General features: G+C 33.4%; 1 protein-coding gene across 3 annotated transcripts in view; it reads left to right on the forward strand.

Moving 5' to 3' along the window:
• ESF1 (ESF1 nucleolar pre-rRNA processing protein) overlaps positions 1-13,466 on the forward strand; it is a 38,397-nt gene extending 24,931 nt beyond the window's left edge. For all 3 annotated transcript variants that reach the window (XM_085311898.1, XM_085311903.1, XM_085311912.1), the window contains exons 10-14: positions 1,232-1,353; positions 3,259-3,349; positions 10,327-10,394; positions 11,307-11,453; positions 12,111-13,466. In XM_085311898.1, the coding sequence (XP_085168024.1) occupies positions 1,232-1,353; positions 3,259-3,349; positions 10,327-10,394; positions 11,307-11,453; positions 12,111-12,434 (752 nt within the window). In that variant the 3' untranslated portion in view covers positions 12,435-13,466. The remainder of the gene's footprint in view (positions 1-1,231; positions 1,354-3,258; positions 3,350-10,326; positions 10,395-11,306; positions 11,454-12,110) is intronic.
• Positions 13,467-13,472: the final 6 nt, after the last annotated feature.

Consider the following 13,472-nt stretch of genomic DNA (forward strand, 5'->3'; position numbering starts at 1 on the left):
AATATTTTAAGATAAAAAATAGCCATTTCTATTTTTGTGGCTTAAAAAGCGTTTTCTTTTATTATCCATCTATTTAGATACAAACTAGGAAAAACAATGCTATTTTTTGTCTTTAATAGGGTGTAATTTTCTGATAGCAATAGTTTGGATTAAAAAAAAAAAAGCAACCTAAATCTAGAAAGCTTATGCTTTTCTATATGACCTAAATATTTGAAAAATCCTAAGCCTCTTGATAGTTTGCTTTCCTCTTCTCCTGTATCATTTAAAATTAAAGTGAAAATACAAGATTTCATTCTTYCTTTCTTGTCCCAAAGGTTATAGCAGAATTAAAAGACTGGATGACTTGGAAGTATCTTGCCTACTTTGACTTAATACATATCATATTCTGACAGTAGTACATRATGCAAGAAAGTCTTTGGTTTATTATTTGGGTTCTTCTGGACTTTTTAGCTGCAACTTTATTTTGACTTTAGATTCTTCAAAATAATAGCKTATTGTTCTCCTTTACAATAAAGGATGAAAATACACTAGTTTTCAGAGATACTGCRGCATTCTCACAGTATTATCACAGAGGCAAAGTTTCAATCAAGAAGATGCTATATATCAATTTTAATTGTGTCCGTGAGGCATACTGATATGGTATCAACCGGTAGTAACTCTGTATGAAGTGGACAGCATTGGTTAGAGGTGTAAGCCAGCTCTTTGGAGATGGTCGTACGTTCTGGTCATGATTTAACTTTTCAGAATCTTTACGAACTCACTAAATCTTTTATCTTTTTTTTTTTTTTTCTACTCACAAAAATTAGGAATGACTACACTATTTGAAGTGCTTTTATGATGAGGCTGAAGTAATTACAGTCAGATACATTAAACTTAAGGGTGGCTGTGTATGCATTATTGTGTTACTTTTATCCTTAAAAAGTGGTGTCTGTAGACTGAACACTAATGACTGCAGAGGAGACAGTTCTGAGGAACAGCAAGAATGTTGGGGATCAGGTATTGCATAAGTAAACTCTTCTGACTGTTGTACAGTTTCTTGATGGATAATTATTTTATTTGAAAAATCATCCTTGTAAACTGATACAGTTTGTAATAATGCTGCTCTAAGCAATGTTTGTATTGTTTTCATTGGCTTGCTAAGAAGAAAACAAGAGTATTCTTTTTAAAGGGAGTTGATTTTAAAAAAAATAGAGTTCAGTTTCATCTCTTAACTTACTATTTTTTGATCTAGGCCTCAAAGAAAGTGCTGAAGAAATGGTCAAAAACCGGTTAGAAGGAAAGGACAACCTAACTCCATGGCAAAAATATTTAGAGAAGAAGAAAGAAAAACGAAATCTTAAAAAAAAAAGAAAGGTAATGTTTGCTTCAGTCACTTTTTTCAGTTTTTGAAATCGCTGTTGTTACTTGCTTGGATACATTTTAAAAAGTTACGTGGTTTCCAACACTGTTTTGAGATTTGAATGCACATTTGAATGTGTATTCACACATTTGGAAAGTGGTCATTCATTTGGAAAGACTGAGTGTTCCTTATCGAACCTACAGAGTTAGAGGATGTTCAGAGTAATACTGGTTGTACATAATATGCTTGCAAAACATTCATTTATCTGTTGATTTTTAACTTGTAACTTTAAAGATAAATGAGTCTAGTTAAAAACTAACTGTTCTGATATACTTTTGAATGCATTGGGAATTTTCTTTTTTGCTAAAATAAACTCATCAGTGCAAAGTTACCGTTAGAATGATAGTTGTGGTTTAGAAATTTTCTGGTCTAAAATAGTAGAGACTTTCATTTCCCAAAGCAGGAGCAGCCAAAAATTAATATGCCTGAAGAACTACTCAAATTTAAAATTGCAAAAGAAAAATAGTAAATAGTTCTATGCACTAATGACAAAGCGGTCCTATAGCACTGTGAAAATTGCTGTTGTTTTTTCTTTCTGCACAGAATCTAATTGTAAGTGGACTAACTCCTGTGCTGATAAAGTGCAGAAATAGGTGAAGTAACAAAACCTTACTGCAGCTGCTAATCTAACTTCACAAAATTCTTAAATTATTCTGAATCRAATTCATGTTTCAGAATAATGTTTATAAGAGTTATTCCTACAACTTAAGGTAGACTGTCCATTTCAGTCAGTTTTAAATGGCATTTGATCARTAGCTTCTTAAATCTTTCAGAAGTTGAGTGATCCGAATTTAATAAATTGCACTTTTTTTTTCCTAGCATAACATTCTGATTTGGTCTGATAAATTAAATCAGAGTTTTCATAGTTCTTTCAGCAATTKAATTTATCCTTCTAAATCCAGGTTCATGTTTTTTGAATTTCAGAGCATAAAGTGGGGCTCCTTACTCAAGTTTTTCCCCTGGAAGAGCTTTGTGGAACATAAAATAAGGACATAACAATGCTGTGATGCTTTATCAGACATAGGGTTTTTGCACACTATGTTCTGTCTTAGTCAGAAGCCTTGTCTAGGAAGGAGCAGGGCAAATGATGTAATGAAACTTGCCTAGYGTACCATAGTGGCTTTTGGATCTGTGACTTCCTGAGCTGGAAGTGATGCCATTCTGAGAATGGTATGTAACTGTTCTTATTTTAAATAGAAGTGGTATACATTCTTCAGAAAGAGTAATGAAGTAGTGAAGAATAGAAGTGTGTGTTACTTTATGTAGTAAGGCTATATTGTTGATCTTTGTAGGAAATAAAAGTGATTACCTAATAATTAGGTACACAGAGCTACATTCTATGCTTTGATTTTTATCACTGAAGTTTGAAAACTGCTTCTTGTGAAGCAGAAAGGATTTCCTCTTGAATATACACCCTGAACTTARTTTATGGCACATTTGGACTGAAAACCATACCATCTACTGAACTTTCCAATGTGTTTTCCCAAATGTAGTGACTGATAGTCTCTTAAAATCATTCTTTTYTTGTAAACATTATTTATTTGATCCTATAATTTGTTGATATGGTTAGCTGATGCATTTTATAGTCTATGGATACATCTATTAAAGATTCTTTGAGTATGTAAATTGCCTTTCTTTGGGTACGTAAAAAACTTCTATGGTTCAGTCTTTGAAGCAGCTCTTAAATTACTGATTTGTCTTTAGTTGCAGTTTTTAGTGTGTTCTATTTTTATGAATTTTAGCATRTAATATTTCAGTTTTCATGTTCATAGTCACTAATAGAAGGAACATTTAATTTCAGTGGAAACTTATGTAGTAATTTATATGTTGATTGAAATAATGTTTATGTTTTGTTACAGGCTACTGCTGAGAGAGAATTGAGTGGAGATGAACTTCCATCTGATGTCGATCTGAGTGACCCATACTTTGCTGAAGAGTTTGGGAAAATAGGTAGGTCAAGACRGGTAACTTTTCTGGAATAAACGTGCCTTGTCTTTAAATAATGAGCTTTAGAAATTAAGTCAGGCTAGGATAAATGCAGAGATGGCRTGTTCAAAATGAGATAAAGTAGATGTTATTTGCCTACAATTGCAGGCAGTGATGATACATATTGTAGTACATGGAATAGTAGAGAAAATATTTCTCCTAGCTTTCATCAGAGACCATCGTTTAGTCAACTTCTGGGGATGTCTATTGGCAACAAGCTAGCCATCTAACCCCAAAATATTTCAAAGGAAAAGAACTTCATTGCCTTTGAAGTTTGTTTCCTTTTACATATACGGGAAGTCAGCTATATTATGGGCCCCTTTGAAATTTGAGTCAGTTAAATAAATAGGTCAAATGTTTTTGCATCATCTGCAAAACAAGTTTTCAGGTGGCTGTCTGGGAGGGTAGGTGGCTCTATCCCTAAGGATAATGGCAAAGAGTAAGATGATGTGGGTAATAGCCTGGTTGAGAACAAAACCAAATACTTCTTGTCTAGCAATTAAAAAAAAAAAAAAAAAAGGCAATTTTTTCTTTGTTTCCTTTTTTTAATTCCAGGTTAAATTTGATTTTTAAAACAAATGAGAACTTGATCTTTTTTTCAGGCAAATTGTTTTACCTTTTGAATTTCTTCCTCCTTTTTTTATTTATGTATGTACATTTCTGATAGTGCARCTGCACTGATAATTCTTTATAAAAGCTGTCCTTCAGAAGAAACTAATTTTCTTTGCTATTCGTCTGATACACATTTTTACTAGTGTAGTCTGGCTACCTAAAAACCCTAATGGTGAAATAATAAGCTTAAAATATATCTATGGTATTTTTTTAATTGAAAAGTTTAAAAAGTTTTTACAGTTTGAATATATGATTTATTTTTCTTTAAAYAGACCTTTAGTGCACGTAGCCTACTTAAATGGAAAACAGAAACTATTTAAGTTTTCAGAATTAYGATGATCTAATACTAAATAGATAGCAGACTTCCTTTATTAGTTTCAGTCTAGGAATTCATTTTAGCATGATAATATGAACATCAAGACAGTGTTAAGCTATTTTGAAATGTAGTATTTTAGGAAATAACTTGTCTGRCTTGGATTTCTAGGATACCTTTTTTGCAAGCTTCTTGGTCCAGTATTTAATTTAGCTTTTGCTGTGGTAATAGCAAATTTGTTCTAACTACAACTTTGGTGGTTAAGGTTTTGTAGTGGGGATAATCAGGAAGTGAAACCTCCTGGCCTTCCAGGAGCCAAAGCCTAAGAATGACTCATGGAATTGTATATTTTTTTAAAAAGTAGCAACAGATTTACAGATAATCGCAACTCTTTTTTCCAAGTATAGCAGTGTACATTCAGGTTGCATTTAAAAAGAATTCACTTGGTTTAATTTGAAACCAGCCAGCATAGGCTTATACCCTGATTGTTTGTATTAGGAGAAAGTAAATAATTCAGAAAAAACATGGACTTATTTGTTTCTTAATGAGCTTATCTATATGTTTAATTATTTTRAAGTATAGAACAATAAGGATGAATCCTATTCATGTTTTAAAGGGAATATCACAATATAAGGTGTTGTGCATGCTGGGTTTTTTGCCTCACTTTCCTAGCAAGTAGATAGGTGAGTCACATATAGGATATTTCAGAAACCATTGGGAAGATTTAATTTCTTCAGCTGCTTATTTTTGTTACTAGCAAAAAAGTGTAGATACTCTTATAGTAATGTTTGATGTTTCATGCAAAATATCCTAAAAAATCGGTTTCTTCAGCATTATATGAGAAGTTCTTTGCGTTGTGATGGGGCTCAGCACAGAATGATCCCATCTACAGTTTAAACTTTCTGCCCATAATATGGGGAATGGACTTCTGGTGTGCATGGAGTCTTGCCATGCGTAGGGATGGTAAAACAGACATAAAGGTTATGCAAGTAAAACTTGTTTGCAAGATTACTTAATGATCTACTGAGGAGGAGAAAAACAGAATATTTTGAGCCTTGGAACAGTTTTAAAGGGGGAGTACAGTGGTTGACTGCAAGTCAGTTGACATTTTAATGATGATTACACTTTGTAATGATGATGATTTTAATGATGATTACATTTTAATGATGATTACATGATTACAACCTTGTCTGGCTTTCACCAAATTTACCCAGAACAACCTCTCTCTCATAACTGGGGTTGTTTTTAAGCACAGCTAGCTTATCCAGTTGGGGAAAAGGAGTTATGATGTTCTTTGAACTAAGCTGTATCTCTGCCAGCTTTGTATCTAGGGTACAGGCAGTAATAACTTGAATAATCATAATTTTTCATAAGCCTTCAACAATTTCCCTGAAAGATTGAAATTTTTCCCTTAAACTGACTGCCAAATGATGTTAAATTATCCTGAAACAATATATGACKGGTCATGTTTGCAGACTCAGGTGGACCAGAGCGGAAACAGTGAGGACGCAGTAGAGCTGTTAGGATTTTGGAGTGGGCTAGGTTGACTTGTTCCCTGTGCCGTGTATGSGTCTGTGTAAGTTAGTTTTTGACAAGTTGAAGGAGCTAGAGGGAAGCTAGATTGTAAGGAGGTGTTAGACAAACAGCCTATTCGAGGAACAGTGGTATGAAAGAAAAACCAGAAGTTCTGAGAAGTCTACTCATGCATGTATTTGCTAGAATTGTCTCTGTTCCAGAAAACCATTTATAAAGCAGGCAGTGATTCTTACGATGTGGAGTGCTTCCTCTCAGGAGAGGCATGGTAAAGCCAATTCCTTGTGCTTGTTATGCCCATCGAGTGCAGACGTGGGATGTAAGCGTGTGCTAATTAGCACTTGTGAAATTTATACCAGTGTTTTCTTTGGACATAATTTTGTATGTGCATAATCCCTAAAGGTTTTTCAGTAGTACCATGGACTAAAATGTAAACCACTGTATGTGTATGAGCCTTTAGGTTGTATTTAAGCAGCCTCATTTTAGTTTAGTATTGTCAGGAAATAATAGCTTGCCACTCTATTTTTATATTTATATATATATATATATATATATATATATATATATATATATATATTTTTAAAAAAAAAGCTGTAAATCTCTAATTTGGCTTGGCAAGTTTCAGTCTTAGTGTGTCTGTTTCCTTGGGGGTCTCATAAAACACTTCTGTGCATTACAGAATGACTCTATTTTAACTTAAACTGTTGGAATACCTGAGTAGTGCAATTGCTTATTAACATGACAGCAGCCTCCTGCTTTTGGAAATCTGTCAATTGCTTCAGAACAGCTACATCTATTAAACATAATTTCTGTTAAATCTTTTTTTTTTGAAGAAAAGGAATATATATATGTGTGTGTGTATGTATGTATAATATATATATATATTTACTTGTATAGGACTTAAATATACTTTCTTTAATACTAGTTCATATTTGAAGCAACCTACAGGAACATAATGTATCTTATTRCTAGTTGCTATGTTTTTTGAAGAGTTTGGAAAGACTTCCAATAAAGAGATTTTCAGTTACACACCCTGTTACTAACATAATGTAAAAAGCGTAGGTACAAAGGAAACTTGCAAGTCAAACAAATCCATGCGATGCTGAAAAGAAAAATCCAGTTTTGTGGGTGGATGTACACTACTAATCAAGGATAATGTTCTCTGTGCAACCATCCCATCTTTCAATATTGTGTTTTGTAATGGAATTGAAATGGACAGATTTTAATGCCAATTTGAAATCTGATTACCTTGGACCCTTTAGGTAATTTACTAATCTCATCTCCTGACAGAATAAAGAGTGTACTGATTTTTTGTTGATAGAGGAGTTAGTCACGAATTTCCTACCAAATGGGAAAAGAGCTTGTAGCTATCAAATGTGAATTGAATTTTGTTAGCCAAAAACATTCTTAAATTTTCCATGGATGGATATATTTTAGATATCTGACTTATTCTTTCAGGACTAATTTTTTGGCAGCTGAAGACAAAAGTATTGTTTACATGTCAGCTGAAGTTTGTGGAAAAAAGTAATATAAGCAAAGCGGGAGTGAATGTGTTTTCTAGTGAGAGCCATAGGAAATGGAAAGAAATTGGAATTTCATTGTATGCTAGAAATATTCTGGTTTTTATCATGGTTGGATAACAATTAATGATTTCTGGGCAAAGTGATTAACAGTAATTTTATGCTTTTGTATAGCATGGTTTTAGCATAGATTAGCATCTATGACTAAACTGTAAATACATTCTGCATAGATGAGCTGTAACTGAGTTTTAAACCAAGTTAGATAATAAATATAACAAACACAGCTTGAAATTCAGCAGGCTTCAAGAATAAGGCACGTCTTTTTCCTAATATTTTAAAATGGCTTTGAGGATTTTTTCCTAGATGTCTTTATAATTGTCCAAAGAAAATACAATTCTTCACAAAGAATTTTTTTCCCAATTGGAACTTTTTTTTTTTTTTTTACTGTCCTACTACTGTTATTACAAATCTAAATGTCTGCTCTGCCATTTAGATGCTTTCTCATGGTCTAATTTACTAGATGTAAAAAAAACTGATAGCTTTTTAATGATGGAAGGTATCAGTATGACTATTTATGGAGACAAAAGAGGCTAACAGCAGAATCTGGTTATTTGTGTAGAAAGTCTAAAGGTCTTGGTTAGCTGCATAACTGGCCCATTTCCTTTGTGTCTTTGCAAGGCTTTTGAGGCTGACTTTCAAGGTGCTCGACAAGGTAGATGAGAGACCTCGTGAGAACGGTGTTTGGACTTGAGTCAATCTCTGAATTTGAAGTCTCAAAATGATGATTGGTCTTTTGCTGTTAGTGCTGGAAAGTTGTTCATGTGCAAAATGAACGTGGTAAACAAAATTCCTGAGCTGAGAAAGAGCTAAACAGTTTTGGGAGCTTGCAGCAGAGACTAGAAGCTTTTCTCCCAGATTGTGGCAGCTATTGGTTCTGCATAGCTTTGAAGAGAAGCATCTGCTGCAGTAGGGCTAGACCAGATCAGACTAGGTGGCAGGTAAATTCTGAAAACTCTGAGGGTTTGGCATCAGCTTGAGGAGGACTCCCCATAGATTTTACACTTGTGTGCAAAAGGGGGGAAAAGCATCTTCAGAATGTGCATATGGGGAGAGGAAATGTGTTAGGAATATGTTAAAAAGAAAGAGAAAATGATGCGTTTGTCAATTCTAGAACAAAATGCTTGTCAGTAGRATGGGAAAAGGTTTTAGTGTAAAGAGTGATTTCAGGCCCCAAGATGTTAGCTGCCTAAGCAGTCAGAGTTTTTTTTTTAAAAAAATATATATATCTTTAGTTTTTGGTGTTTTTTTTTCATAGAAAGTAGCTTAGTATTGTGCTGGCCCCTGATTCACCTGCGGTTGAGGCAACACAAGTCCTGTGACAGATTTTAAAGATAAACTGTCTTTACTTCTATGGTTCAACATTTAAGGGAAGAAGAGGGAAGACAGCTTTAGGACTGGCCTTTGAAAGAAGGGAGAAGAGTTTCATCTTCTAGAATCATTGTCTCTACTTAGCATCCTCATGCCCTATTTCTTTTTCACTGGTTTACCCAATTCTGGGAAGATAGAAAAGACTTCAAATTTGTTGAAGTCTTATATAAATTTGTTTTTGCCTCCTACACATTAAATTAACATTGTATGAGTTAGGTAAACAGTTATTCTTGAACCTGATTTTTTTCCTGTACATTTTCTGAAAGCATTAAATTAACAATTTAGTACTTGACCTGATGACATTATGCATCTGGATAGTTTGTCTTTARTGGCAGTGGTTTCTTTGTTCTATTCTAGAAATCCGTTTCAAGCTTGGAATCCATTTAGAAATAGTCAAGAGAGTAGTCAAGAGAGGAAAAAATGTTCTTTAAGAAATGTGTCCTGTTCCAGAGTATACTTAGTGATATAACTTGAAGTTTTTTTGGCATATTTGTATTTCTAGTCTGAGCACAAATCTGGCTTAATAAAATGGAGCCAAATATCTTCCTTAAGAATACCCTCAGTGGACTACAATAAATTGCCTGGGAATGTAATTCCAAGCTCAAAGGTCAGAGTGTGTGGTTCAGGTCAGGAAGCCTTCTGCTTTCTCTGTTCCTTCTTGATCTAGGTCTACAGGCTTCCCAAAGAGAATAATTTGTTTTCAAAGGATTTGTAAATGGTGCTTTTTTCATTTTAAGTTATGAATACTGTTTTATGCTGTTACTATTCATTACATTTGTCTAATTAGCATTTCTTATCTAAAATGTGTTCTTAGAAATTAAGAAATCTTCATTAGAAGAATATTCATGCTGAACAGAGTAAATTATATTTTTATTCCCCTAATTCTGTTCTTGCTTGGCTAACAGCACAATAGTCTTTTAATCTTGTATATTAATTCAAAAAGCAGTTTCATTCTCTATTTTATTTTTTATCTGTTGTACTTTGTCATTTGGCTGGCAGATTTCTATTTTTCACAGAGAAGAGAGTTGCAGATCTGCTTTTTGTTCTCCTGAAGTATTTATTTCAGTGTTCCATTCTGTACTAAAACTTAGTGTAAAACAAGTGAATGATTTGAGGACTGAGGACACTTTAGTTACATTTATGAGTGTATAAACCAATTTGTCTTTAAAGTACCTTGGGATTGGAGACATGTTTGCCTGTTATGATACTGCTTGACTGTTATGATACTCCTGTCTACTGCTGTATGAAAAATACAGTAAAACCTTTTTTTGCCTAACTGTTTAGAAAAARTCATTTAGCCAAATGATTTCTTTCTGCCATTTGAATACTGCTCTCTCCTTAAATTAATAGTGAGCAAATATTTAATGACTCTTAAGTCTAGCTGATCTTTCTTAATTTTTTAGTTTTTCCTCTGCATTTGACATTTAAATACTGACTACAAGAAAGAGATGTGCTTTGAGGTTCTGCTCATAGTAGGTAAATTATGCACTCGTGTAAGCTTGAACAAACCATGTGTATGCAATCTTTGCTCTCAGGTTTAAGGAAGAAGGCAAAATCAACTGAAAGTGCTGCAGAAGATGAAACTGAAGTTGAAAACCAGAAGGTAAAGCATTTTAAAATGTTAAGGATTAAAGATGTTGAATTGTCTGAATTCTGCAAATACTTATGTATGTTTGAGTGGAACTAGATAATTTCATAGGATAGTTATAAACAGCAATACAGTAAACTTGTGCTCTTCTACTAGTGAGAGGTTTTAGAATAAATTACCTAAGAAGACTGGTAGATCATCTGTGCCTTGATGTTTTCAGATTAAAACAGGATAACTTTCTGGAAGAGTTATATTATAGTTGAACATAGCTCGATAGAGTTGGGTTACAGTGAAATGTGAGGGCATGGCAACCATAATGACCCCATAGATCCCTCTAGCTTTAAAATTATAACAGTTTGTTTGCATGTTGGGACAGTGCAGAACATTTACTTCTAACATCAGCATAGTATGAAACATTTGTGCATTAGAAATTTGTGCTGTTTGACTTTTAATCTTGAAGATTGAATTGTTCCAGTTATTGTATGTTTGCTTTCCATTCTTTTCCAGAACAAGTTAAGTAAATGTATTAACAATTTAGTTTTCATTTTTTAGTGTGAATATTGCTATAAAATTATATACATTCATGATTTCTAAGTTGGAGTGTACAATTATCAAGCTAGATTATTAGTATATGTTGCATAGTTGAATGTGTATATTTGCATTTATTAATATTTAATAAAAGAGGAAATAAGGAAAAGAGGTTTTTAATATTATACCTCAAAATGTTAAAAGAATGTTGTTATGGATGAACAGTTAAGCACTAAGCAGTTAGGAGATGCCTGAAATAAAGAGTGCCTTGACAGTCCTATTTCAACTCACTTATATGCATGTATTTGTAATCGTATAGACTTTACTGACACTGTAGCAGTATCTTTTTCATGAAAAACCTCATTTCATTGTCTACATTGGCCTCTTCCATTGTAACAGGCTGAAATGGCCCTACTTATGATGGACGATGAAGATGATGACAGAAAACACTTTAATTATAAAAAGATTGTTGAACAACAGAATTTGAGCAAGAAGAAAAAGAAACTCTTAATGAAAAAGAAAGAATTATTAGAGGATGACTTCCAGGTAATGGTGGACTCCTGATTCTGACACCTAACTAGAATTTTTGTTAGTATTCTGTTTTCAGGAAATAACTGGAGGTTCCATATCATTCTCCTCCCTTAGTCTAGCTGAGGGAGAGGAACCTTTGATCTGTGCTTTTAGAGAATTGCAGGCTGTTTTCAGAGAAGAGAAATATTCTAATAGCAAGGTTGAAGGGGGTGGTCAAAATCAAATTCTGTAAAGTGAGAAGACAGTATTTATGCAAACCCTTGAGCAACTCATTGCATGAAATACTCATTGGTAACTTTGTTCCGATCAGGATCCACTGCTGCTTCCCTACTGGCCTGTTTTTCTCCAACAACAAACCTTTTCTTGCTATACCAATTGAGGCATACACAGGATTTGTACAAATGTTTACTTGCCACCCTTCTTCAGACTTTTGTGACAGGAGCTATTTCAGTAAGGATAAGCAAACAATTTTTTTTTTTTAGCACATCCAGCCAAATCAGCTCAAGAGTTCAGTGCATTTACATTTACGTAAAAGTCAGAATTAAGTATTGTCCTTCTCTGAACCTCTTCACAGTATTTTGCTGTTTTATTTTGTGTTGTTTTGTATTTAAAAGCCTTACCAYCATATGTAAAGGTTGCCTAAAATAAGGTTCTCTCTCCTTCTGCTTTCAGGTTAATGTTGCTGATACAAGATTCCAAGCCATGTTCACTTCCCCACTATTTAATTTGGATCCTTCAGATCCAAATTTCAAGAAGACGAAAGCAGTAGAAAAGATCTTGGAAGAGAAAGCTCGCCGAAGAGAACAAAAGCAGGAAGATCTTAAGGAAGCAAGCAGAAGWCAGGAGAATAAGATGGCAAAGAAGGGAGAGGCGGAGATGGCAAAGATGGATAGAAAGGAGAAGAAATCCATAGATCCTGCCTTATCTATGCTAATAAAATCTGTCAAAAATAAAACTGAACAATTTCAGGCAAGGAGAAAGCAGAAAGTTAAATAACTTTTATTTTTACTGGGACTTTACTTTAGTCTGTGTTCTTCTAACTCACAACATCTTTTAAAATTCTTACAGTATGCTCTGATTCCTACAGACCAAAGTTTTCCTGAAAAGTCACTTCATTTTTGCAGCGAGTTTTGAAGTAACTAGAGTCATGATAACTCTTTCCTTGTGCCCCAACAAATACCTTCTTTTACTATTAATGAAAAACTGCTATTGGAACTCATAAGTATAAATCTGATGTTTTCAGAGCTGTTAATTTTATAGTATGCTGTCACTCAAAAATGCTGGAAGTGCTGAAGATGGCTACAAAAATCATCATAATTAGATTGTATTTATAAGAAAAATACTACTGCAAAGCATTAGAGTTTGGACTAATTGTTAGAGAAAATCTGTCTTAAAATATTTTTAATTCTGCATCAGTCTGTAAACATATCTCGGATAAAAAAAATAGTAATACAACTAAAAATAAAAATGGAAACAATTTTTATACAAGCTTTTACATCTTTTTAAATGATTGCATATACTCCATTTCATTGATTTTTCTTTAAATAAATTAAGAGTTCTGGATCATGGAGAACTAGTTAATGGAAAAGGTGCAATGTAGGAGAGTTTAATTAATAGATACTGGAAATAAATGGTTAAAATTGACCTGAAGTAATTTGAGGCACTTACTTATACTATTTTCTTCTGAATCCTTTTCCTGTGCCAGTATTGGTATCTTCATATTTAATAGCCTTCAATGGACAAACTCAAAGAAAAAACTAAAGAAAAACTATACCTGTATTAATTTTTTTCTTTCCTGCTACTAATGTTGCATTCTCATTAATATAGTTCCATTTATACAAAGTCACCCAGCATTGCAAGCATTAAAAAGATGTCAAAAGCAGATCTAGATGATAAAATTTTAGAAGCGGTAGACATTGGGCCCTGTTAGTGTTAGTGTCACTGATGAAGGTATCAACAATGCAGGAAAATTAAATACAGACAGGTAAAAAATTATCTTTCTTCCCTGGAGTGTGGAAATTAATGTTTGACTAA

The sequence above is a fragment of the Rhea americana genome, unplaced genomic scaffold (assembly GCF_003343005.1).
Source record: "Rhea americana isolate MKP2758 unplaced genomic scaffold, rheAme1 scaffold_109, whole genome shotgun sequence".
In the NCBI taxonomy this organism is placed as follows: domain Eukaryota; kingdom Metazoa; phylum Chordata; class Aves; order Rheiformes; family Rheidae; genus Rhea; species Rhea americana.